This window comes from Hordeum vulgare, chromosome 4H, assembly GCF_904849725.1.
Source record: "Hordeum vulgare subsp. vulgare chromosome 4H, MorexV3_pseudomolecules_assembly, whole genome shotgun sequence".
Classification (NCBI taxonomy): domain Eukaryota; kingdom Viridiplantae; phylum Streptophyta; class Magnoliopsida; order Poales; family Poaceae; genus Hordeum; species Hordeum vulgare.
Genome location: NC_058521.1, coordinates 414,039,900 through 414,066,302, shown reverse-complemented (window position 1 = coordinate 414,066,302; position 26,403 = coordinate 414,039,900). Strand labels below are relative to the sequence as shown.

Below are 26,403 nucleotides of genomic sequence, written 5' to 3'. Positions count from 1 at the left end.
CTGCCCAGCAGAGCAGAGCAGAGCACCACACGCCCCAAAATTCACCGACCAAAATCCTGCTCAGGCAATTATCATTGCCAAGTTCCCTCGAGATGCATAATCATCCAGACTATTGTTCGTTAATCCCCACACCACACCACCCGGCTTAGGCTAGTTCTACCCCACTCTGTGACACACCACCGTACTTGCCTGCCGTTTATATTAATGTCAGGTTAATTACTCACTGCTTGCTGCAGCATGCTGCCCGCCTGCTCCCGAGCAAGGTGGCTGAGCTAGCTAGGCTTCCACTACTGCATAGTGCAGTTTAGCTCGTGTACGTACTCCTCTCGCGTTCTCAGCGCTCCTCCAGCTTTTGTCCCGCACCCCTCTGCTAACAAAAGCTCGAGCTGAGGAATGAATAACCTAAAATACCCTTCCTATTATTAGGGCCCAGGCTGTGGGCGCCGGGGGTGACGCAGTCATTGCGCGCGTCCTCTTGGCCAATTATAATGCCACCCACGCTAACACAGCACGCGGGGCCAGTGTAGCTAGTTGTACCTCTCTCGCCTCCGACACCGACGAGTCAAGAGTCAAGACGCGATGCAGCCGACGGAGTCCGCCCAACGCCGGGCCTCGTCCACAGCCGCCACGGCGCCCCGGCGAAGCATGGGGTGCATGGCTGGCCTTCTCCGCCTGCTCTCCCCGTACCATCGCCACCGGAAGCGCCTGACAGCCAAGAACGCCACGCTCGAGGCCTCCCTACCGCCGCCGTCTCCACCGCCCATGAAGAAGCCGGGAGCGTCGCCGTCTCCACCGCCCGTGAAGAAGCCGGGAGCGTCGCTGTCACCAACGCAGGCCCCAGAGAAGCCACAGACGCCGACAGCCGTCCGACGGCGGCGTTCATGCGAAGCGCCTCGGAGCCCGACGATCGCTCCGGAGTACCGCCGGGCGAGCTGTGACAGCCCCAGGCCGCCGCCGCCAGCTATCGTCGCACGCCTAATGGGCCTGGAGGAGTCCGCGCCGGCTTCCCCCGCCACGACCCCGCGGCCACGACCGCTGCCGACCCGCCCTCCTCCTCCCCCGCCACCAGAGATGGCCGCGGAGAAGCGGCGCAAGCTGCTGGGCGCGCTGGAGAAATGCGATGACGACCTCCAGACACTGCGGCGGATCATCGCGGCCGTCCGGGCTGCCGAGCTGCGGTCGGCCGCTGCATCCGACGTCTCGCCGGCTCCAGCAGGGGAAGGCAAAGGGGGCAAGTGGATGGACGGCTCGCCGCGGGCGGTGGCACAGCATCCCAGCCCGGACTCGGTGCTGGACGCCATCACCTCACCGAGATTTCCATGCAGGAAGCGGTCGTCTCCATGCACACATCTCGATGCAGACAGCAAGCCCGAGATTACCCGTTCCAGTAACGATGCGCTCATAGTACGATCCAAGATCGTGAAGCCGTCCCGAACACTTGTTTTCTCCGGTACGTGGTGGTATCTCAGATTCTCTGTCGATCTGATACACAGTTTTCCATATAACTCACATATACATGCACGCATTTTATACTACTCCGATCTGCACCGTCTTAGTTTCCACCAGATTAATGAAGTTTAAGTTTATAGGGGTTTACGTGCCACATCAAATTTGTCAATTGTCATGGAAAAATATGCGGCAGGCTTCACGGTAACACGTGTGGTTTCTCGTCTCGTTTATGCAGGGGACTACTGCAAGATCAAGCAATACTGCAACGAGCTGCACGCCATGGCCATGCATCACCACCCTGCGACGGTGGCGGCTGTCGAGGGAATGCCGCGGTGGACGCCGTCAGCAGCCGAGGCGAAGGGCTGGCAGCATCGGAGACGGTGGGGGCTCCAGGGCGAAGAGCGGAGCCGAGCGATGGTGGAAAGCGTAGGGGAGGTGTGGGGGGAGAGCGCCGGCGAGGAGCGGTGGGAGGCCGGCCTCGTTGGCGCCGCGCTGGAGCGGGCCATCATGCAGGAACTCGTCTTGGACGTCGTGACGGAGCTGCTTGCGCACTCCGAGGGGCCGTTTGGCCACGGTCACCACCACGGCGGCGGTGCCATGTGCCGGAAGAGGCTCTGTTTCTGAGCGATTTCGCGTGCTCTGCTCTGGCTTTATTCGTACGTACGTAGTACGAGTGGAGCAAGTCACGCAGTACGTAGTCCAAGGGATGGATGTCGGTGACTGACGACCCCATGATGTTGGTGGTGGTGGTGGTATTGAAAGATCGGATACGCTGTGGCGCCGTTGTTGGTGAGGGCAATAAAGTGACGCGTCGCTTTAGAATGTGGGAGCTCATGAAGTGAGCACAGTGAAACTGACTCTGCTTTGCGATCATGAGGTCGGCTCCACCGCGGCTGCGCGCCCACAAGGACACGAACACAAGTCGTTGAGTTAAGCTTGCATACCAGATACGAGTAGAAAAGAATGCATTTCCAGCTCCATGGAAATTTACAAGTAGCACTCCATCATTTGGTGGTATAGTAGTACTTAGTAGCCCATGGAAATTTACAAGTAGCACTCCATCATTTAGTGGTATAGTAGTACTAAGTAGCCCCTCCGTCTCTAAATATTATTTTTTGGATATTTAATTTGGACTACATAAAGATGTATAGACTCCATCATTTTCAAGTGTACATTCAATTTACTTCATATATAGTCTGTAGTAGAATATTTTAAAAAAATTATATTGCTCCGTATGTTGCATGTATTAAAATCTCTAAAAATGTTTACATTTAGAAACAGAGGAAGCACTAGAGTAGTACAAAAAAAAAATTGGATTTTTGAGAGTTAATGTTGACCGTTGTGACCATTTACATCATTTTTGTTAGACGATGCCCCGCGCGTTAATGTGGAAAACTTATTAAAAAAACATATGGGTAAATGTTAAAAAACTAATGTTAATACAAAAAACCATTATAAAAATGGCTTGCTTAATTACCTATAAAATATTCATGCATGAGGGTATGTTTTGCATGAAGAGATTAATGAAAAAAGTAACTTATGACTACATGCATGACTTGATGATGTGACATTGTTGCATGGAGAAGAAAATTGGATAGTGGGTTCTAGCTATTTAAGAATAGAAGATACTGATTAATACCGGCTAACTAATTCTCGTTTTTCAAAATATATAGCAGTGCCTTCCTTTTGGACGAGGATTTTTGGCTCTAGGAGCATATGCTCCCTAACGAACAGTAAAATCAAAATAAATAGAAAATAAAATTTAAAAGTTCTGTTAATTTTTGTAGATGTTCATGTTAGTGTACCAATTGTGTTTGACCGTTTGCATGCCATATAGGATATCGGTGCTTCGTCGGTGAAAAAAAATAGTGTAGCATTTGAAGGTAACATTTGGCATTCTTTTTTTCTGCACAAGTCAAAATGCGAAAGTATTTCTCCTAAAAATTTGTACGTAGCATTTAAGTGTGACGATGAACACATCTAATCTATTTTTTATTTGTTGACATTTGTAAAATTCATTTCTAACACGTGGGAGCATGTGCTCCCTAGAGCCAAATTAAATAACCGCTTCTTCTTTCTCGCCTTCTATCCCGTCTAGGTCGTCGGTTTTATCATTCCCTTGAAAAAAATCAAAAATATATTATAGTGCCTTCTTGTTGATCGTCCTCCATCCCTCCAAGGCCGTGAAGCATGTTTGGGATCAAGTGAACACGCATGCAGCACAGGGTGGATAAATTCATTGTTTTGACCCTTTGGCATCGGTTTAGCACGATTTGACCTTATGTGTAAAAGTTCTGTTGGATCTCATTCCGTTTCTACCATCGTTGTCTTTGGCGGTAGGATAACACATCCTATCGTCAAGACCTTTGGCAGTATGACTTACTTACACCGTCACGCCTATTCGACGCGAAAAAAGATCCTACCACCATAGTCTATGGCAGTAGGGACATGCATGCAATTATAATAAAATGATAATTGCATGCAGGTCCCTATGACCATAGCCTGTAGAGCTAGGATAACACATCCTACCGCTACAGACTATTGAAAGTGCGTTATATCAACTAGAGGGAGGGTGAATAGGCGATTTTTACGAGTTCATCATAGAGGAAATTCCTAGTGAGGAAAGTCCTCAGTCATGAACTGAGTGCAGCGGAATAAGTACTCAAACTGTGATGCAAGCGCGACAATAACTTAGTCCTCGGAGTAAGTTGTAGCGTTCGGTTTGCACAGGTCGCTGAATAGGATAAGCAGGTGATGAATTACTCAAGTGAAGAATTTGAGGTGAGGATTTCAGAGAAAAGCTTCAGCCAAATACTTCAGACGGTGCAGATCAAAGTCATCAACATGCAATTGAGGAAATGAAAGAGTTGAGGAAATAGAACTCGTAGCTCGATGAAGACAGTGGTTTGATGACCCAGTTCCAACTGCTGTGCCAGTTGTACATCTGGTTTGGAGCAGCTTGGTATTCAAACCAAAGGACACATAGTCCCGAAACACACAGTCCCTACGGTATTCTCCTTGAGCTAAGGACACACAGTCCTTGCCCAACACTCGTGGTAAGTCTTGAGGGCAGACTTCCAAACCCTCACAAACTCGGTCACTCGACGATCCACAATTGACTGCTGGATGCTCTAGACCATTGACGCCTAACCGTCTGGAGGATGCACAATCCGCAAAGGTAACAAACGTCGGTTCCACACAAGAACAATCTCTTCAATGATGCTCAATCACTTTGGGTTTTGGTTTGGGTTTGGGTGTTGGTTTGGGTGTTTGGGATTTTTCCTCACTTGATGATTTTCTCTCAAAGTCCTCGACGAATGGGTTGCTCTAAATGACAAGTGTCAGTTTCTCTCGCAGCATCCAACAGCTAGTGGTTGTGGGGGCAGCTATTTGTAGCCTCGGAGCATCCCGACATTATTTGACATTAATGCCCATAATGACATGACCGTTGTGTGGATAAGATTTGGGACAGGTGGCGCGCGGCGCGACAATGGTCGGATCTTTCAACTGTGAAAGTCCTCATGTCTCTCATGTTCCTCACTGATAGGCAGTTCGCACTGGCGAAATCCTAACTCCTTAGTTAGTGCAATTTCTTCAGCGACCAGAAGAACTTCGTCTCTGTCACTGAAGACTTTGACTAATCCGCGAGAGATTTTCAAAGGCTTCACTCCGAGGATTTGGTATTTTGGGCTTTGAGTTGAGCATCATGAGGAAATCTTTCCTTAGTATTACCTGAACCCCCTTTAACAGTATGGTGTTCCTATGACTCAAGACAGAAGAAAATGAAACAGAAAGAATAAATCTTCAAGCTTCAAAGTCTTCAGACTATTTTCTTCAGGACACATCGAATTCCTCATATTTAATTTCTTCATGAGGAATAACGATTTATTCCCTATCAAAGTCTTCAAGGAATAATCAAAGTCTTCACCCGAAGACATACATTTTTAGGGGTCGATATTCTTCGAATAACTCAAACTCCTCAGTGACTACTAGGGCCTCTATACACTCACAAACATATTAGTCTCTTAACCTATAAGTCCTCAAACCACAAAAACCACTAAGGGGCACTAGATGCACTTACAATCCCCCCCCCTTTTGGTGGTTGATGAAAATTAGGTTAAGTTGTCAACGGGGATAAAAATATGAAGTGTAAGTACAGGGTTTGAAATATTTGAAAACAAGACATAGAGAAACTACCCCTGAAGATGTGCATATTTGATGAATTTGCTTTGGATTGCAAATGAACATTGAGGATTTGTGCCATGGAGATCTCCCCCTATATCTTGTGATTCATGCATGCATTTGACATATAGTATGAGGAATTTGAAATGCATGATGAAAAATGGTGTTTGACAAATTTTAGCATGCATGCATTTAATTAACTTGAGGAATAAGCATGCGAGGAAAAACGTTCAAAAGTGTGAGACCACCATCGGGCTTAAGCTACAACTCACTACATCAAAAACTCCAGAAGAACGAGAGTTTGTAACTTAATAAAGTTTATATGCCCATATAGTAGATCCGCTTGAAGACTAACTCAGATTTCTCCCCCTTTGTCATCAAGTGACGAAAAGGGACAAAACTGAGGACTAACGCCCATGAAGAACTTCACTTCTATGGTGGAGGAGGAGCGACATCATTCTTCGGGTCAGTCTTCTTGGTCTTCTTGAATTTCTTCTTTGATGGACACGACCAGTCGAAGTCTTAATTGAATTCCATTTCCTTCAGTTCCTCGGGAGTCTTGAGGTGAGACAGTATGGCCCAAATGCGATCAAATACCTCATGAAGATAGTAATGGTTTTTCTTCACATCATTCTTAATAGTATTGAGGGTTTTCACAATGGAGCCAAACTGACGCTTCACCCACTTACGGTTTCGATCAACTTTTTTATGAAGACTGAGGAGAAGCTCTCGGTTAGTCATCACGTGTGGGATAGTTGGACTTGGAGGTTTTGCTCTGCCATCAGATTCTTGGGAGGTAGTGTTGGAAATATGCCCTAGAGGCAATGATAAATAGTTATTATTATATTTCCAGTTTAAAGATAATCGTTTATTATCCATGCTATAATTGTATTGAATGAAAACATAGATACATGTGTGGATACATAGGTAAAACAATGTCCCTAGCAAGCCTCTAGTTGGCTAGCCAGTTGATCAACATAGTCAAGGTTTTCTGACTATGTGCAAGTGTTGTCACTTGATAACTGGATCACATCATTAGGAGAATCATGTGATGGACTAGACCCAAACTAGGAACGTAGCATATTGATCATGTCGTTTTATTGCTATTGTTTTCTGCGTCTCAAGTATTTGTTCCTATGACCATGAGATCATATAACTCACTGGCACCGGAGGAATACCTTGTGTGCATCAAACGTCACTACGACACTGGATGACTATAAAGGTGCTCTACAGGTATCTCCAAAGGTGTCCGTTGAGTTAGTATGGATCAAGGCTGGGATAAGTCACTCCATGTGACGGAGAGGTATCTCGGGGCCCACGCGGTAATACAACATCACACACAAGCCTTGCAAGCAATGTAACTAAGTGTAAGTCACGGGATCTTGTATTACGGAACGAGTAAAGAGACTTGTCGGTAACAAGATTGAAATAGGTATGCGGATACCGACGATCAAATCTCGGGCAAGTAACATACCAAAGGATAAAGGGAATGACATACGGGATTATATGAATCCTTGACACTGAGGTTCAAACGATAAGATCTTCGGATAATATGTAGGATTCAATATGAGCATCCAGGTCCCGCTATTGGATATTGACCGAGGAGTGCCTCGGGGCATGTCTACATAATTCACGAACCCGCAGGGTCTGCACACTTAAGGTTCGATGATGTTTTAGTATAGTTGAGTTATATGTGTGGATACCGAATGTTGTTCGGATCCCGGATGAGTTCACGGACGTCACGAGGGTTTCCGGAATGGTCCGGAAACGAAGATTGATATATAGGATGGCTTCATTTGGTTACCGGATGGTTTTCGGGTATTACCGGGAATGTACCGGGAGTGACGAATGGGTTCTGGAAGTTCACCGGGAGGGGGGCAACCCACCTGGGGAAGCCCAATGGCCCTAGGGGTGGCGCACCAGCCCTTAGTGGGCTGGTGGGACAGCCCAAGAGGGCCTTGGCGCCATAAGAAGAAAACCAAACAAAAAAAAGGGAGGTGGGAAGGAAGAGAAGGACTCCACCTTCCAATCCTAGTTGGAGTAGGATTGGAGTAGGACTCCTCCTCTCCCTTGGCCGGCGCACCCTTGAGGGCTTGGCCCTCAAGGCATGCCTCCTCCCCCTCCCTCCTATATATAGTGGTGATTTAGGGCTGATTTGAGACAACTTTTGCCACGTGCAATTCAGATCTAGACACCATAGTTTTACCTATAGATCGTATTTCTGCAGAGCTCGGCGGAGCCGTGCAGGAGTAGATCCTCACCACCACCGGAGCACCGTCATGCTGCCATAGAACTGATCTACTTCTCCGTCTTTCTTGCTGGATCAAGAAGGCCGAGATCATCGTCGAGCTGTACGTGTGCTGAACGCGGAGGTGCCGTCCGTTCGGCACTAGATCGGAACGGATCGTGGGACAGATCGCGGGACGGTTCATGGGGCTGATCGAGGGACGTGAATACGTTCCACTATATCAACCGTGTTTCTTAACGCTTCCTGCTATGCGATCTACAAGGGTACATAGATTCAAATCTCCTCTCGTAGATGGACATCACCATGATAGGTCTTCGTGTGCGTAGGAAAATTTTTGTTTCCCATGCAACGTTCCCCATGAATGGCATCATGAGCTAGGTTCATGGTAGATGTTATCTCGAGTAGAACACAAAGGGTTTTGTGGATGGTGATGTTCGATTTGCTGCCCTCCTTAGTCTTTTCTCGATTTGGTGGTATTGTTGGATTGAAGCGGCCCGGACCGACATTATTCGTACACTTACGAAAGACTGGTTTCATCGCTTGACATGCTACCTCGTTGCATAAAGATGACTGGCGGGTGTCGGTTTCTTCAACTTTAGTTGAATTGGTTTTGACCGTGGCGGTCTTTGGAGAGGTTAAATAGAAATTTGCACATATCCGTTGTGGTTTTTGCGTAAGTAAGATACGATCATACTAGATACCCATAGCAGCCACGTAAAACATGCAAAACAAATTAGAGGACGTCTAACTTGTTTTTGCAGGGTATGCTTGTATATGATATGGCCAATGACGTGATGTGATATATTGGATGTATGAGATGATCATGTTGTAATAGTTAATATCGACTTGCACGTCGATGCTACGGCAACCGGCAGGAACCATAGGGTTGTCTTTAAACTAATGTTTGTGTTTGCAGATGCGTTTACTATATTGCTAGGTCGTAGCTTTAGTAGTAATAGCATAAGTAGCATGACAACCCGATGGCGACACGTTGATGGAGATCATGGTGTGGCGCCGGTGACAAGAAGATCGTGCCGGTGCTTTGGTGATGGAGATCAAGAAGCACAAGATGATGGCCATATCATGTCACGTATGAATTACATGTGATGTTAATCCTTTTATACACCTTATTTTTCTTAGAACGACGGTAGCATTATAAGGTGAGATCACACTAAAATTTCAAGACGAAATTGTGTTCTCCCCGACTGTGCATCGTTGCTACAGTTCGTCGTTTCGAGACACCACGTGATGATCGGGTGTGATAGACTCAACGTTCACATACAACGGGTGCAAAACAGTTGCACACGCGGAACACTCGGGTTAAGCTTGACGAGCCTAGCATGTGGAGATATGGCCTCGGAACACATGAGACCGAAAGGTCGAGCATGAATCGTATAGTTGATATGATTAGCATAGAGATGCTTACCACTGAAACTATTCTCAACTCACGTGATGATCGGACTTGAGTTAGTGAATTTGGATCATGTACCAATCAAATGACTAGAGAGATGTACTTTTTGAGTGGGAGTTTAGCAAGTAATTTGATTTTTTAAAACTCTAATTATCTTGAACATAGTCTAAGTCCACTTTGAAAATATTTTTGTTGTAGATCAATGGCTCACACGACAGTCACCCTGAATTTTAATACGTTCCTGGAGAAAGCTAAGTTGAAAGATTATGGAAGCAACTTTGTAGACTAGGCTCGTAATCTTAAGTTGCTCCTGCAAGCTGGGAAGAAGGATTATGTCCTTAATGTTGCGCTAGGAGATGAACCACCCGCCGCGGCTGACCAAGATGTTAAGAACGCTTGGTTAGCATGCAAGGAGGACTACTCAGTAGTTCAATGTGCAGTCTTGTATGGCTTAGAGCCGGGACTTCAACGTCGCTTTGAGCATCATGGAGCATTTGAGATGTTCCAGGAGTTGAAGTTTGTCTTTCAGAAGAACGCCCGGATCGAGAGGTATGAGACCTCCGATAAATTCAATGCTTGCAGGATGGAGGAGAATTCGTCTGTCAATGAACATGTGCTCAAAATGTCTGGGTACTCAAACCATCTAGCTGAGCTGGGGATTGAACTCCCGCAAGAGGCTATCAAAGACAGAATTCTTCAGTCACTTCCACCAAGCTACAAGAGCTTTGTGTTGAACTATAACATGCAAGTGATGAAAAAGTCACCCGGCGAGTTATTCGCGATGCTGAAAGTCGCAGAGTCAGAACTCCATAAAGAGCATCAAGTGTTGATGGTGAATAAGACCACTAGTTTCAAGAGAAACGACAAAGGAAAGAAGGGTAATTCAAAGAAGAGCGGCAAGCCTGTTGCCAATCCGACGAAGAAACCAAAAGCTGGACCTAAGCCTGAAACAGAGTGTTATTATTGCAAGGGTCTGGATCACTGGAAGCGCAACTGCCCAAGTATCTGGGTGATAAGAAGGCGACCAAGGAAAAATCAGGTATATTCGATATACATGTTATTGATGTGTACTTAACCAGCTCTCGTAGTAGTGCCTGGGTATTCGATACCGGTTCTGTTTCTCATATTTGCAACTCGAAACAAGAACTGCGGAATAAGCGAAGGCTGGCGAAGGATGAATTGACGATGCACGTGGGAAATGGTTCCAAGGTTGATGAAATCGCCGTCGACACAGTTTCACTTCAGTTACCATCAGGATTAGTTATGAACTTAAATAATTGTTATTTTGTGTGTGCGTTAAGCATGAACATTATATCTGGATCTTGTTTATTGTGTGACGGTTACTCGTTTAAGTCCGAGAATAATGGTTGTCCTATTTCTATGAGTAATATCTTTTATGGTCATGCACCCAATATGAGAGGATTGTTCATATTAAATCTTGATAGCGATGATACACATATACATAACATTGAGACCAAAAGAGTTAGAGTTAACAATGATAGGGCCATGTTTTTATGGCACTGCCACTTAGGTCATATTGGTGTAAAGTGCATGAAGAAACTCCATACCGATGGACTTTTGGAGTCACTTGACTTTGATTCACTTGACACCTGCAAACCATGCCTCATGGGCAAGATGACCAAGACTCCGTTCTCCGGAACAATGGAGCGTGCAAGTGACTTGTTGGACATCATACATACCGATGTATGCGGTCCGTTGAGTGTGGAGGCATGCGGCGGATATCATTATTTTCTCACCTTCACTGACGATTTGAGTAGATATGGTTATGTCTACTTGATGAAGCACAAGTCTGAAACGTTTGAGAAGTTTAAGCAATTTCAGAGTGAAGTTGAAAATCACAGTAACAAGAAGATCAAGTTCCTATGGTCTGATCGTGGGGGTGAATATCTGAGTTTTGAATTTGGTGCTCACTTAAGACAATGTGGAATTGTTTCACAGTTGACACTGCTTGGAACACCACAACGTAATGGTGTGTCCGAACGTCGTAATCGTACTTTATTAGAGATGGTGCAATCTATGATGTCTCTTACCGATTTGCCTTTATCGTTTTGGGGTTATGCATTAGAGACCGCTGCATTCACTTTAAATAGGGCACCATCAAAATCCGTTGAGACGACACCATACGAACTGTGGTATGGCAAAAGACCAAAGTTGTCATTTCTTAAAGTTTGGGGATGTGATGCTTATGTCAAAAAGCTTCAGCCTGAAAAGCTGGAACCCAAAGCGGAAAAGTGCGTCTTCATAGGTTACCCAAAATAGACAGTTGGGTATACCTTCTATCTCAAATCCAAGGGCAAAGTGTTTGTTGCTAAAAACGGAGCTTTTCTTGAGAAGGAGTTTCTCTCAAAAGAATTGAGTGGGAGGAAGATAGAACTTGATGAGGTTGTCGAACCTCTAATCCCTCTAGATGGTGGCGCGGGTCAAGGGGAAACCCCTATTGCTGCGACGCCGGTTGAGGGGCAAGTTGATGATGATGATCATGAAACTTCGGATTAAGTTCCTATCGGACCTCGCAGGTCGACAAGATCACGTATTGCACCTGAGTGGTACGGTAATCATGTCTTAACGATTATGTTGTTGGACAAAAATGAACCTGCGAATTATGAAGAAGCAACGGTGGGCCCGGATTCCAACAAATGGCTGGAGGCCATGAAGTCTGAGATAGGATCCATGTACGAGAACAAAGTGTGGACTTTAGAAGTACTACCTGAAGGCCGCAAGGCTATTCAGAACAAATGGATCTATAAGAAGAAGACGGACACACACGGTAATGTGATCGTTTATAAAGCTCGACTTGTGTCAAAGGGTTTTTCACAATTTCAAGGAGTTGACTACGATGAGACTTTCTCACCGGTAGCGATGCTTAAATCCGTCCGAATCATGTTAGCAATAACTGCCTTTTACAATTATGAAATCTGGCAGATGGATGTCAAAACGGCGTTCCTTAACGGTTTTCTTAAGGAAGAGTTGTATATGATGCAATCCGAAGGTTTTGTCGATCCAAAGAATGCTAACAAAGTATGCAAGCCCCAGCGATCCATTTATGGACTTTGCAAGCATCTCGGAGTTGAATAAGCGCTTTGATGAGGTGATCAAAGCATTTGGGTTTATACAAGTGGTTGGAGAATCTTGTACTTACAAGAAAGTGAGTGGGAGCTCTGTGGCGTTTCTAATATTATATGTGGATGACATATTGCTGATTGGAAACAACGTGGAGCTTTTGGAGAGCATAAAGGATTACTTGAATAAAAGTTTCTCTATGAAGGACCTAGGAGAAGCTGCTTACATTCTAGGCATTAAGATCTATAGGGATAGATCGAAACGCTTGATAGGACTTTCACAAAGCACCTACCTTGAGAAAGTTTTGAAGAAGTTCAAAATGGATTAGTCCAAGAAAGGGTTCTTGCCAGTATTACAAGGTATAAAATTGAGTAAGACTCAGTGCCCAGCAACTACGGAAGATAGAGAACAAATGAGTTCCATCCCCTACGTTTCAGCCATAGGTTCTATCATGTATGCAATGCTGTGCACTAGACCAGACGTCAGCTTGGCCATAAGTATGTCAGTCAGGTTTCAGAGTAATCCAGGAGTGGATCACTCGACGGCGGTCAAGACTATTCTGAAGTACCTGAAAAGGACTAAGGAATTGTTTCTCGTTTATGGAGGTGACAAAGAGCTCGTCGTAAAGGGTTACGTCGACGCAAGTTTTGATACCGATCCGGATGACTCTAAGTCGTAAATCGGATACGTATTTATTCTTAATGGGGGTGCAGTAAGCTGGTGCAGTTCCAAGCAGAGCGTCGTAGCAGATACTACATGTGAAGCGGAGTACATGGCTGCCTCGGAGGCAACAAAGGAGGGTGTCTCGATGAAGCAGTTCACGACGGATCTTGGAGTTGTGCCGAGCGCACTAGATCCATTAACTCTGTTATGTGACAACACTAGTGCCATCGCCTTAGCAAAGGAACCAAGGTTTCACAAGAAGACCAGACACATCAAACGACGCTTTAACCTCATCCGCGACTACGTCGAAGGAGAGGACATGAATAATTGCAAAGTGCACACGGATCTGAATGTAGCAGACCCGCTGACTAAACCTCTTCCACGGGCAAAACATGATCAACACCATAACTGTATGGGTGTTCGATTTATTACAATGTAAATCAAATGGCGATGTGAAGACTAGATTGATGACTCTAGTGCAAATGGGAGACTGTTGGAAATATGCCCTAGAGGCAATGATAAATAGTTATTATTATATTTCCTGTTTAGAGATAATCGTTTATTATCAACACTGTAATTGTATTGAATAGAAACATAGATACATGTGTGGATACATAGACAAAACAATGTCCCTAGCAAGCCTGTAGTTGGCTAGCTAGTTCATCAATGATGGTTAAGGTTTTCTGACTATGTGCAAGTGTTGTCACTTGATAACTGGATCACATCATTAGGAGAATCATGTGATGGACTAGAACCAAACTATAAACGTAGCATATTGATCGTGTCGTTTTATTGCTATTGTTTTCTGCGTGTCAAGTATTTGTTCCTATGACCATGAGATCATATAACTCACTAGCATCGGAGGAATACCTTGTGTGCATCAAACGTCACAACGTAACCGGGTGACTATAAAGGTGCTCTACACGTATCTCCAAAGGTGTCTGTTGAGTTAGTATGGATCAAGACTGGGATTTGTCACTCCGTGTGACGGAGAGGTATCTCGGGGCCCACTCGGTAATACAACATCACACACAAGCCTTGCAAGCAATGTGACTAAGTGTAAATCACGGGATCTTGTATTACAGAACGAGTAAAGAGACTTGCCGGTAACAAGATTCAAATAGGTATGCGGATACCGACGATCAAATCTCGGGCAAGTAACATACCGAAGGATAAAGGGAATGGCATACGGGATTATATGAATCCTTGACACTTCGGTTCAACCGATAAGATCTTCCGAGAATATGTAGGATCCAATATGGGTATCCAGGTCCCGCTTTTGGATATTGACCAAGGAGTGCCTCGGGGCATGTCTACATAGTTCTCGAACCCGCAGGGTGTGCACACTTAAGGTTCGATGATGTTTTAGTATAGTTGAGTTAAATGTGTGGCTACCGAATGTTGTTCCGAGTCCCAGATGAGATCACAGACGTCACGAGGGTTTCCGGAATGGTCCGGAAACAAAGATTGATATATAGGATGGCTTCATTTGGTTACCGGAAGGTTTTCGGGCATTACCGGGAATATACCGGGAGTGACGAATGGGTTCCGGAAGTTCACCGGGAGGGGGGCAACCCACCCGCGGGAAGCCCAATTGCCCTAGGGGTGGCGCACCATCCCTTAGTGGGCTGGTGGGATAGCCCAAGAGAGCCTTGGCGCCATAAGAAGAAGACCAAAGAAAAAAGGGGAGGTGGGAAGGAAGAGAAGGACTCCACTTTACAATCCTAGTTGGAGTAGCATTGGAGTAGGACTCCTCCTCTCCTTGTCCAGCGCACCCTTGAGGGCTTGGCCCTCAAGGCAAGCCTCCTCCCCCTCCCTCCTATATATAGTGGTGATTTAGGGCTGATTTCAGACAACTTTTTCCACATGTGATACGTCCATTTTGCATCATGTTTTCATGTTTATACTTATCGCTTCTTTGGCTGTTATTTCACTTCATGGTACATTTATTATGCCTTTTCTATCTTATTTTGCAAGGTTTACATGAAGAGGGAGAATACCGGCAACTAGAATTCTCGCGTGAAAGTGGAGCAAAGTTGAGATACCTATTCTGCTCAACTCCAAACGCCGTAAAAATCAACGAGGATTTTTTTCCGATTTATCAAAAATACTGGGTCGAAGAAGTGCCAGAGGGGCACCAGGGGGTTCCCACAAGCCTGCACGGCGCGGCCACCCCCCAAGGCTGCGCCATGAGGGCTTGTGGGCAGCCCACTGGCCCACTTGCTCCCCTCTTTTTCTATATGGAGGGTTTCGTCCAGGAAAAAATTAGGGAGGAGCTTTTTCGTGGTTTCGCCGCTGCCACGAGGCGGAACTTGAGCAGAACCAATCTAGAGCTCCGGCAGGACGATCCTGCCGGGGAAACCTCCCTCTCGGAGGGGGAAATCGCCGCCATCGTCATCACCAACACTCCTCTCATCGGAGGGGACTCGTCACCATCAACATCTTCATCAGCACCATCTTATCTCCAAACCCTAGTTCATCACTTGTAACCAATCTCCGTTTCTCGACTCCGATTGGTACTTGTAAGGTTGCTAGTAGTGTTGATTACTCTTTGTAGTTGATGCTAGTTGGATTATTTGGTGGAAGAGTTTATGTTCAGATCCTTGATGCTACTCATTACCTCTCTGGTCATGAATATGATTATGCTTTGTGAGTAGTTACTTTTGTTCCCGAGGACATGGGATAAGTCATGCTAATAGTAGTCATGTGAATTTGGTATTTGTTTGATATTTTGATATGTTGTATGTTGTTTTTCCTCTAGTGGTGTTATGTGAACGTCGACTACATAACACTTCACCATTATTTGGGCCTAGAGGAAGGCATTGGGAAGTAGTAAGTAGATGATGGGTTGCTAGAGTGACAGAAGCTTAAACCCTAGTATATGCGTTGCTTCGTAAGGGGCTGATTTGGATCCACTAGTTTAATGCTATGGTTAGACTTTGTCTTAATTCTTCTTTCGTAGTTGCGGATGCTTGCGAGAGGGGTTAATCATAAGTGGGATGCTTGTCCAAGTAAGGGAAGTACCCAAGCGCCGGTCCACCCACATATCAAACTATCAAAGTAACGAACGCGAATCATATGAACATGATGAAACTAGCATGACAGAAATTCCCGTGTGTCCTCGGGAGCGTTTTTCCTCCTATAAGACTTTGTACAGGCTCGTCCCTTGCTACAAAAGGGATTGGGCCACTTTGCTGCACCGTTTCTACTTTTGTTACTTTTTGCTTGCTACGAATCATCCCACCACACAACCACTTGTTACCGATAATTTCAGTTCCTGCAGATTTTACCTTGCTGAAAACCGCTTGCCATATCCTTCTGCTCCTTGTTGGGTTCGACACTCTTACTTATCGAAAGAACTACGATTGATCCCCTATACTTGTGGGTCATCAAGACTCTTTTCTGGCGCCGTTGCCGGGGAGTGAAGCGCCTTTGGTAAGTGGAACTTGGTAAGGAAACATTCATATAGTGTGCTGAAATTTATTATCACTTGTCACTATGGATACTAATCCTTTGAGGGGCTTGTTCGGGGTATCTTCACCTCGAACGGAAGCACAAAGAGTTTCTCCTCAACCTGCTGCACCTGCTGAAAATATTTTCTTTGAATTTCCTTCGAGTATGCTTGAGAAACTGCTAGCTAATCCTTCTACACGAGATGGAACATCACATCCAGGCTTGCATCTAATCTATGTAGATGAAGTTTGTGGTTTATTTACGCTTGCAGGTGTGCCCGAGGATGAGGTCAAGAAGAAGGTCTTTCCTTTATCCTTGAAGGATAAGGCGTTTACATGGTATAGGCTATGTGATGATACTGGATCATGGGACTACAATCGGTTGAAATTGGAATTTCATCAAAAGTTTTATCCTATGCATTTAGTACATTGTGATCGGAATTATATTTATAATTTTTGGCCTCGTGACAGAGAAAGCGTCGCTCAAGCTTGGGGGAGGCTTAAATCAATGTTATATTCATGCCCCAATCATGAGCTCCTGAGAGAAATTATCATTCAAAACTTCTATGCTCGGCTTTCTCATGATGATCGCACCATGCTTGACACTTCTTGTACCGGTTCTTTTATGAAGAGAGATATTGACTTCAAATGGAATTTATTGGAGAGAATTAAACGCAACTCTGAAGATTGGGAGCTTGAAGAAGGTAAGGAGTCAGGTATGAATTTCACGTTTGATTGCATTAAATCCTTTGTTGAGACAAATACCTTTAGTGATTTTAGCGCTAAGTATGGACTTGACTCTGAGATAATAGCTTCACTGTATGAATCATTTGCTGCTCATATTGATCTCCCCAAAGAGAAGTGGTTTAAATATCATCCTCCTTTAGAAGTCAATGTAGTTAAACCCACTCCAGTTGAAGAGAAAGTCATTGCCTATAATGATCCTATTGTTCCCAGTGCTTACATTGAGAAACCACCTTTCCCTGTTAGGATAAAGGATCATTCTAAAGCTTCAACTGTGATACGTAGAGGCTACATTAGAACACCTACACCCCTGAGCAAATTAGAGTTGAACCTAGCATTGCGATTATCAAAGATCTTCTGTCTGAAGAAGTTGAGGGACATAATATTCACTTCTGTGAAGATGCTGCTAGAATTGCTAAACCTCACGCTAGAGACAAACATAGGCCTGTTGTTGGCATGCCTGTGGTTTCTGTTAAGATAGGAGATCATTGTTATCATGGCTTATGTGACGTGGGTGCTAGTGTTAGTGCAATACCTCAATCCTTATACGATGAAATCAAAGATGAGATTGCACCTGTTGAGATAGAGCCCATTGATGTCACTATTCAGCTTGCCAATAGAGATACTATCTTCCCTATGGGAATTGTTAGGGATGTTGAAGTCTTGTGTGGTAAAACGAAGTATCCTACTGATTTCCTCGTTCTTGCTACCGCACAAGATAGCTTTTGTCCCATCATATTTGGTAGACCTTTTCTCAATACTGTTAATGCTCATATTGATTGTGAGAAGCAAACTGTCACTGTTGGCTTTGAAGGTGTGTCACATGAGTTCAATTTCTCTAAGTTTGGTAGACAACCTCATGAAAAGGAGTTGCCTAGTAGGGATGAAACTATTCCCTTAGCCTCTATTGCCGTGCCTCCTACTAATCCCTTAGAGCAATACTTGCTTGTGTTGGAATTATGCCCTAGAGGCAATAATAAATATAGTTATTATTATAATTCCTGTATCAAGATAATCGTTTATTATCCATGCTATAATTGTATTGAATGAAGACTTATATACAAGTGTGGATACATAGACAAAACACTGTCCCTAGCAAGCCTCTAGTTGGCTAGCCAGTTGATCAAAGATAGTCAGGGTCTTCTGATTATGAACAAGGTGTTGTTGCTTGATAAGTGGATCACATCATTAGGAGAATCACGTGATGGACTAGACCCAAACTAATAGACGTAGCATATTGATCGTGTCATTTTGTTGCTACTGTTTTCTGCGTGTCACGTATTTGTTCCTATGACCATGAGATCATATAACTCACTGACACCGGAGGAATGCTTTGTGTGTATCAAACGTCGCAACGTAACTGGGTGACTATAAAGATGCTCTACAGGTATCTCCGAAGGTGTTCATTGAGTTAGTATGGATCGAGACTGGGATTTGTCACTCCGTGTGACAGAGAGGTATCTCGGGGCCCACTCGGTAATACAACATCACACACAAGCCTTGCAAGCAATGTGACTTAGTGTAAGTTGCGGGATCTTGTATTACGGAACGAGTAAAGAGACTTGCCGGTCAACGAGATTGACATAGGTATGCGGATACTGACGATCGAATATCGGGCAAGTAATATACCGAAGGACAAAGGGAATGACATACGGGATTATATGAATCCTTGGCACTGAGGTTCAAACGATAAGATCTTCATAGAATATGTAGGATCCAATATGGGCATCCAGGTCCCGCTATTGGATATTGACCAAGGAGTCTCTCGGGTCATGTCTACATAGTTCTCGAACCCACAGGGTCTGCACACTTAAGGTTCGACGTTGTTTTATGCATATTTGAGTTATATGGTTGGTTACCAATGTTGTTCGGAGTCCTGGATGAGATCACGGACGCCACGAGGGTTTCCGGAATGGTCCGGAAACGAAGATTGATATATAGGATGACCTCATTTGATTACCGGAAGGTTTTCGGAGTTACCGGGAATGTACCGGGAATGACGAATGGGTTCCGGGTGTTCACCGGGGGGGGGGGGGCAGCCCACCCCGGGGAAGCCCATAGGCCTTGGGGGTGGCGCACCAGCCCTTAGTGGGCTGGTGGGACAGCCCAAGAAGGCCCTATGCGCCATAGGAAGAAAATCAAAGAGAAAAGAAAAAAAAAGAGGAGGTGGGAAAAGGGGGAAGGACTCCTCCTTCCAAACCTAGTTGGACTCGGTTTGGAAGGGGAGGGTTGCCCCCTTGGCTCGGCCGAACCCCTTGGGGGTCCTTGGACCCCAAGGCAAGGCTCCCCCTCTTCCCCCTATATATACGGAGGTTTTAGGGCTGATTTGAGACAACTTTGCCATGGCAGCCCGACCACATATCTCCACGGTTTTACCTCTAGATCGCGTTTCTGCGGAGCTCGGGCGGAGCCGTGCTGAGATAAGATCATCACCAACCTCTGGAGCGCCGTCACGCTGCCGGAGAACTCATCTACCTCTTCGTCTCTCTTGCTGGATCAAGAAGGCCGAGATCATTGTCGAGCTGTACGTGTGCTGAACGCGGAGGTGCCGTCCGTTCGGCACTAGATCGTGGGACTGATCGCGGGACCGTTCGGGGGCGGATCGAGGGACGTGAGGACGTTCTACTACATCAACCGCGTTCACTAACGCTTCTGCTGTGCGATCTACAAGGGTACGTAGATCGAATATCCCCTCTCGTAGATGGACATCACCATGATAGGTCTTCGTGCGCGTAGGAAATTTTTTGTTTCCCATGCGACGTTCCCCAACAGTGGCATCATGAGCTAGGTTCACGCGTAGATGCCTTCTCGAGTAGAACACAAAAGTTTTTGTGGGTGGTGATGTGCGTTTTGCTGCCCGCCTTAGTCTTTTCTTGATTCCGCGGTATTGTTGGATTGAAGCGGCTTGGACCGACATTACTCGTACGCTTACGAGAGTCTGGTTTCATCGCTACGAGTAACCCCGTCGCTCAAAGATGACTGGCAAGTGTCAGTTTCTCCAACTTTAGTTGAATCGGATTTGACCGAGGAGGTCCTTGTATAAGGTTAAATAGCAATTCATCTATCTCCGTTGTGGTGTTTGCGTAAGTAAGATGCGATCCTACTAGATACCCATGGTCACCACGTAAAACATGCAACAACAAAATTAGAGGACGTCTAACTTGTTTTTGCAGGGTATGATTGTGATGTGATATGGCCAATGATGTGATGTGATATATTGGATGTATGAGATGATCATGTTGTAATAGATAATATCGACTTGCACGTCGATGGTACGGCAACCGGCAGGAGCCATAGGGTTGTCTTTAAAAACGTTTGTGCTTGCAGATGCGTTTACTATTTTGCTAGGATGTAGCTTTAGTAGTAATAGCATGAGTAGCACGACAACCCCGATGGCGACACGTTGATGGAGATCATGGTGTGGCGCCGGTGACAAGAAGATCGTGCCGGTGCTTTGGTGATGGAGATCAAGGAGCACGTGATGATGGCCATATCATGTCACTTATGAATTGCATGTGATGCTAATCCTTTTATGCACCTTATTTTGCTTAGAACGACGGTAGCATTATAAGGTGATCTCTCACTAAAATTTCAAGACGAAATTGTGTTCTCCCCGACTGTGCACCGTTGCTACAGTTCGTCGTTTCGAGACACCACGTGATGATCGGGTGTGATAGACTCAACGTTCACATACAACGGGTGCAAAACAGTTGCACACGCGGAACACTCGGGTTAAGCTTGACGAGCCTAGCATGTGCAGACATGGCCTCGGAACACATGAGACCGAAAGGTCGATCATGAATCATATAGATGATATGATTAGCATAGGGATGCTTACCACTGAAACTATACTCAACTCACGTGATGATCGGACTTGAGCTAGTGTAAGTGGATCATGAACCACTCAAATGACTAGAGAGATGTACTTTTTGAGTGGGAGTTTAGCGAGTAATTTGATTAAGTTAAACTCTAATTATCTTGAACATAGTCTAAGTCCACTTTGAATATATCTGTGTTGTAGATCATGGCTCACGCGACAGTCACCCTGAATTTTAATACGTTCCTAGAGAAAGCTAAATTGAAAGATGATGGAAGAAACTTTGTAGACTGGGCTCGTAATCTTAAGCTAATCTTACAAGCTGGGAAGAAGGATTATGTCCTTAATGCTGCGCTAGGAGATGAACCACCCGCTACGGCTGACCAGGATGTTAAGAACGCTTGGTTAACACGTAAGGAGGACTACTCAGTAGTTCAATGTGCAGTCTTGTATGGCTTAGATCCGGGACTTCAACGTCGCTTTAAGCGTCATGGAGCATTTGAGATGTTCTTGGAGTTGAAGTTCATCTTTCAGAAGAACGCCCGGATCGAGAGGTATGAGACCTCCGATAAATTCTATGGTTGCAAGGTGGAGGAGAACTCGTCCGTCAGTGAACATGTGCTCAAATTGTCTGGGTACTCAAACCGTCTAGCTGAGCTGGGGATTGAACTCACGCAAGAGGCTATCACTGACTGAATCCTTCAATCACTGCCACCAAGCTATAAAGGCTTTGTGTTGAACTACAACATGCAAGGGATGAACAAGTCACCCGACGAGTTGTTTGCGATGCTGAAAGTCGCAGAGTCTGAACTCCGTAAAGAGCATCAAGTGTTGATGGTGAATAAGACCACTAGTTTCAAGAGAAACGGCAAAGGCAAGAAGGGTAATTCAAAGAAGAGCGGCAAGCCTGTTGCCAATCCGACGAAGAAACCCAAAGCTGGACCTAAGCCTGAAACAGAGTGTTACTATTGCAAGGGTATGGGTCACTGGAAGCGCAACTGCCCCAAGTATCTGGCTAATCAGAAGGCGGCCAAAGAAAAATCAGGTATATTTGATATACATGTTATTGATGTGTACTTAACCGGCTCTCCTAGTAGTGCCTGGGTATTCGATACCGGTTCTGTTGCTCATATTTGCAACTCGAAACAGGAACGGCGGAATAGGCGAAGGCTGGCGAAAGATGAAGTGACGATGCGCGTAGGAAATGGTTCCAAGGTTGATGCAATCGCTGTCGGCACAGTTTCACTTCAGTTACCATCAAGATTAGTTATGAACTTGAATCATTGTTATTTAGTGCCTGCGTTGAGCATGAACATTATATCTGGATCTTGTTTATTGCGAGACGATTACTCTTTTAAGTCAGAGAATAATGGTTGTTCTATTTCTATGAGTAACATCTTTTATGGTCATGCACCCAATGTGAGAGGATTGTTCATATTGAATCTTGATAGTGATACACACATACATAACATTGAGACCAAAAGAATTAGAGTTAACAATGATAGCGCCATATTTTTGTGGCACTGCCGCTTAGGTCATATTGGTGTAAAGCGCATGAAGAAACCCCATGCCGATGGACTTTTGGAGTCACTTGACTTTGATTCACTTGACACGTGCGAACCATGCCTCATGGGCAAGATGACTAAAACTCCGTTCTCCGGAACAATGGAGCGTGCAAGTGACTTGTTGGAAATCGTACATACCGATGTGTGCGGTCCGATGAGCGTAGAGGCACGCGGCGGATATCGTTATTTTCTCACCTTCACTAACGATTTGCGTAGATATGGTTATGTCTACTTAATGAAGCACAAGTCTGAAACATTTGAAAAGTTCAAGCAATTTCAGAGTGAAGTTGAAAATCATCGTAACAAGAAGGTCAAGTTCCTACGGTCTGATCGTGGGGGTAAATATCTGAGTTTCGAGTTTGGTGCTCACTTAAGACAATGTGGAATTGTTTCACACTTGACACCGCCTGGAACACCACAGCGTAATGGTGTGTCCGAACGTCGTAATCGTACTTTATTAGAGATGGTGCGATCTATGATGTCTCTTACCGATTTGCCGTTATCGTTTTGGGGTTATGCATTAGAAACATGTGCATTCACTTTAAATAGGGCATCATCAAAATCCGTTGAGATGACACCATACGAACTGTGGTATGGCAAAAGGCCAAAGTTGTCGTTTCTTAAAGTTTGGGGATGTGATGATTATGTCAAAAAGCTTCAGCCTAAAAAGCTGGAACCCAAAGCGGAAAAGTGCATCTTCATAGGTTACCCAAAAGAGACAGTTGGGTACACCTTCTATCTCAAATCCGAGGGCAAAGTGTTTGTTGCTAAAAACGGAGCTTTTCTCGAGAAGGAGTTTCTCTCGAGAGAATTGAGTGGGAGGAAGATAGAACTTGATGAGCTTGTCGAACCTCTCATCCCTCTAGATGGTGGCGCAGGGCAAGGGGAAACCTGTGTCATTGCGACGCCGGTTGAGGAGGAAGTTAATGATGATGATCATGAAACTCCGGTTCAAGTTCCTGGTGAACCACGCAGGTCGACGAGACCACGTGTTGCTCCAGAGTGGTACGGTAATCCCGTCATGTCAATCATGTTGTTAGACAACAATGAACCTCCAAATTATGAAGAAGCAATGGTGGGCCCAGATTCCAACAAATGGCTAGAGTCCATGAAGTCCGAGATAGGATCCATGTATGAGAACAAAGTATGGACTTTGGAAGTACTACCTGAGGGCCGCAAGGCTATTCAGAACAAATGGATCTTTAAGAAGAAGACGGATGCTGACGGCAATGTGACCGTTTATAAAGCTCGACTTGTGGCAAAGGGTTTTTCACAAGTTCAAGGAGTTGACTACGATGAGACATTCTCACCCGTAGTGATGCTTAAGTCCGTCAGAATCATGTTAGCAATAGCTGCATTTTTCGATTATGAAATCTGGCAGATGGATGTCAAAACGGCGTTCCTTAACGGTTTCCTTAAGGAAGAGGTGTATATGATGCAACCCGAAGGTTTTGTCGATCCTAAGAATGCTAACAAGGTGTGCAAGCTCCAGCGATCCATTTATGGGCTGGTGCAAGCAGCTCGGAGTTGGAACAAATGCTTTGGTGAGGTGATCAAAGCATTTGGGTTTATACAAGTGGTTGGAGAATCTTGTATTTACAAGGAAGTGAGAGGGAGCTCTGTGGCGTTTCTAATATTATATGTGGATGACATATTGCTGATTGAAAACAACGTAGAGTTTTTGGAGAGCATAAAGGATCACTTGAATAAAAGTTTCTCTATGAAGGACCTAGGAGAAGCTGCTTACATTCTAGGCATTAAGATCTACAGGGATAGATCGAAACGCCTGATAGGACTTTCACAAAGCACATACCTTGATAAAGTTTTGAAGAGGTTCAAAATGGAACAGTCCAAGAAAGGGTTCTTGCCAGTTTTACAAGGTACAAGATTGAGTAAGACTCAGTGCCCAGCAACTGATGAGGATAGATAGCATATGAGCATCGCCCCCGATGCTTCAGCCATAGGTTCTATCATGTATGCAATGCTGTGCACTAGACTGGACGTTAGCTTGGCCATAAGTATGGCAGGCAGGTTCCAGAGTAATCCAGGAGTGGATCACTGGACGGCGGTCAAGAATATCCTGAAGTACCTGAAAAGGACTAAGGAGATGTTTCTCGTGTATGGAGGTGACGAAGAGCTCGCCGTAAAGGGTTACGTCGATGCAAGCTTTGACACAGATCCGGACGACTCTAAGTCGTAGACCGGATACGTATTTATTCTTAATGGGGGTGCGGTAAGCTGGTGCAGTTCCAAGCAAAGCGTCGTAGCAGATTCTACATGTGAAGCGGAGTACATGGCTGCCTCGGAGGCGGCTAAGGAGGGTGTCTGGATGAAGCAGTTCATGACGGATCATGGAGTAGTGCCAAGCGCACTGAATCCAATAACCTTGTTCTGTGACAACACGGGTGCCATTGCCCTAGCAAAGGAACCACGGTTTCACAAGAAGTCCAGACACATCAAACGACGCTTCAACCTCATCCGCGACTACGTCGAAGGGGAGGACGTAAATATATGCAAAGTGCACACGGATCTGAATGTAGCAGACCCGCTGACTAAACCTCTTCCACGGGCAAAGTATGATCAACACCAGAACTGTATGGGTGTTAGATTTATTACAATGTAATTCACATGATGATGTGAGGGCTAGATTATTGACTCTAGTGCAAGTGGGAGACCGTTGGAATTATGCCCTAGAGGCAATAATAAATATAGTTATTATTATAATTCCTGTATCAAGATAATCGTTTATTATCCATGCCATAATTGTATTGAATGAAGACTTATATACATGTGTGGATACATAGACAAAACACTGTCCCTAGCAAGCCTCTAGTTGGCTAGCCATTTGATCAAAGATAGTCAGGGTCTTCTGATTATGAACAAGGTGTTGTTGCTTGATAACTGGATCACGTCACTAGGAGAATCACGTGATGGACTAGACCCAAACTAATAGACGTAGCATATTGATCGTGTCATTTTGTTGCTATTGTTTTCTGCGTGTCAGATATTTGTTCCTATGACCATGAGATCATATAACTCACTGACACCGGAGGAATGCTTTGTGTGTATCAAACGTCGCAACGTAACTGGGTGACTATAAAGATGCTCTACATGTATCTCCGAAGGTGTTCGTTGAGTTAGTATGGATCGAGACTGGGGTTTGTCACTCCGTGTGACGGAGAGGTATCACGGGGCCCACTCGGTAATACAACATCACACACAAGCCTTGCAAGAAATGTGACTTAGTGTAAGTTGCGGGATCTTGTATTACGGAACAAGTAAAGAGACTTGCCGGTAAACGAGATTGAAATAGGTATGCGGATACTGACGATCGAATCTCGGGCAAGTAATATACCGAAGGACAAAGGGAATGACATACGGGATTATATGAATCCTTGGCACTGAGGTTCAAACGATAAGATCTTCGTAGAATATGTAGGATCCAATATGGGCATCCAGGTCCCGCTATTGGATATTGACCGAGGAGTCTCTCGGGTCATGTCTACATAGTTCTCGAACCCGCAGGGTCTGCATACTTAAGGTTCGACGTTGTTTTATGAATATTTGAGTTATATGGTTGGTTACCGAATGTTGTTCGGAGTCCCGGATGAGATCATGGACGTCACGAGGGTTTCCGGAATGGTCCGGAAACGAAGATTGATATATAGGATGACCTCATTTGATTACCGGAAGGTTTTCGGAGTTACCGGGAATGTACCGGGAATGACGAATGGGTTCCGGGTGTTCACCGGCGGGGGGGGGGGGGGGGCAGCCCACCCCGGGGAAGCCCA

The 26,403-nt window shown here is 45.1% G+C and overlaps 1 protein-coding gene across 1 annotated transcript; it reads left to right on the top strand.

Annotated features, from left to right (window-relative positions):
* Positions 1-387: 387 nt before the first annotated feature.
* LOC123446533 (serine/arginine repetitive matrix protein 1-like) lies at positions 388-2,695 on the top strand. Its single transcript, XM_045123108.1, has 2 exons — positions 388-1,450; positions 1,685-2,695. The coding sequence occupies exons 1-2, from the start codon at positions 580-582 to the stop codon at positions 2,071-2,073; spliced, it is 1,260 nt and encodes a 419-aa protein (XP_044979043.1). The 5' UTR covers positions 388-579; the 3' UTR covers positions 2,074-2,695.
* The last annotated feature ends 23,708 nt before the right edge of the window (positions 2,696-26,403 follow it).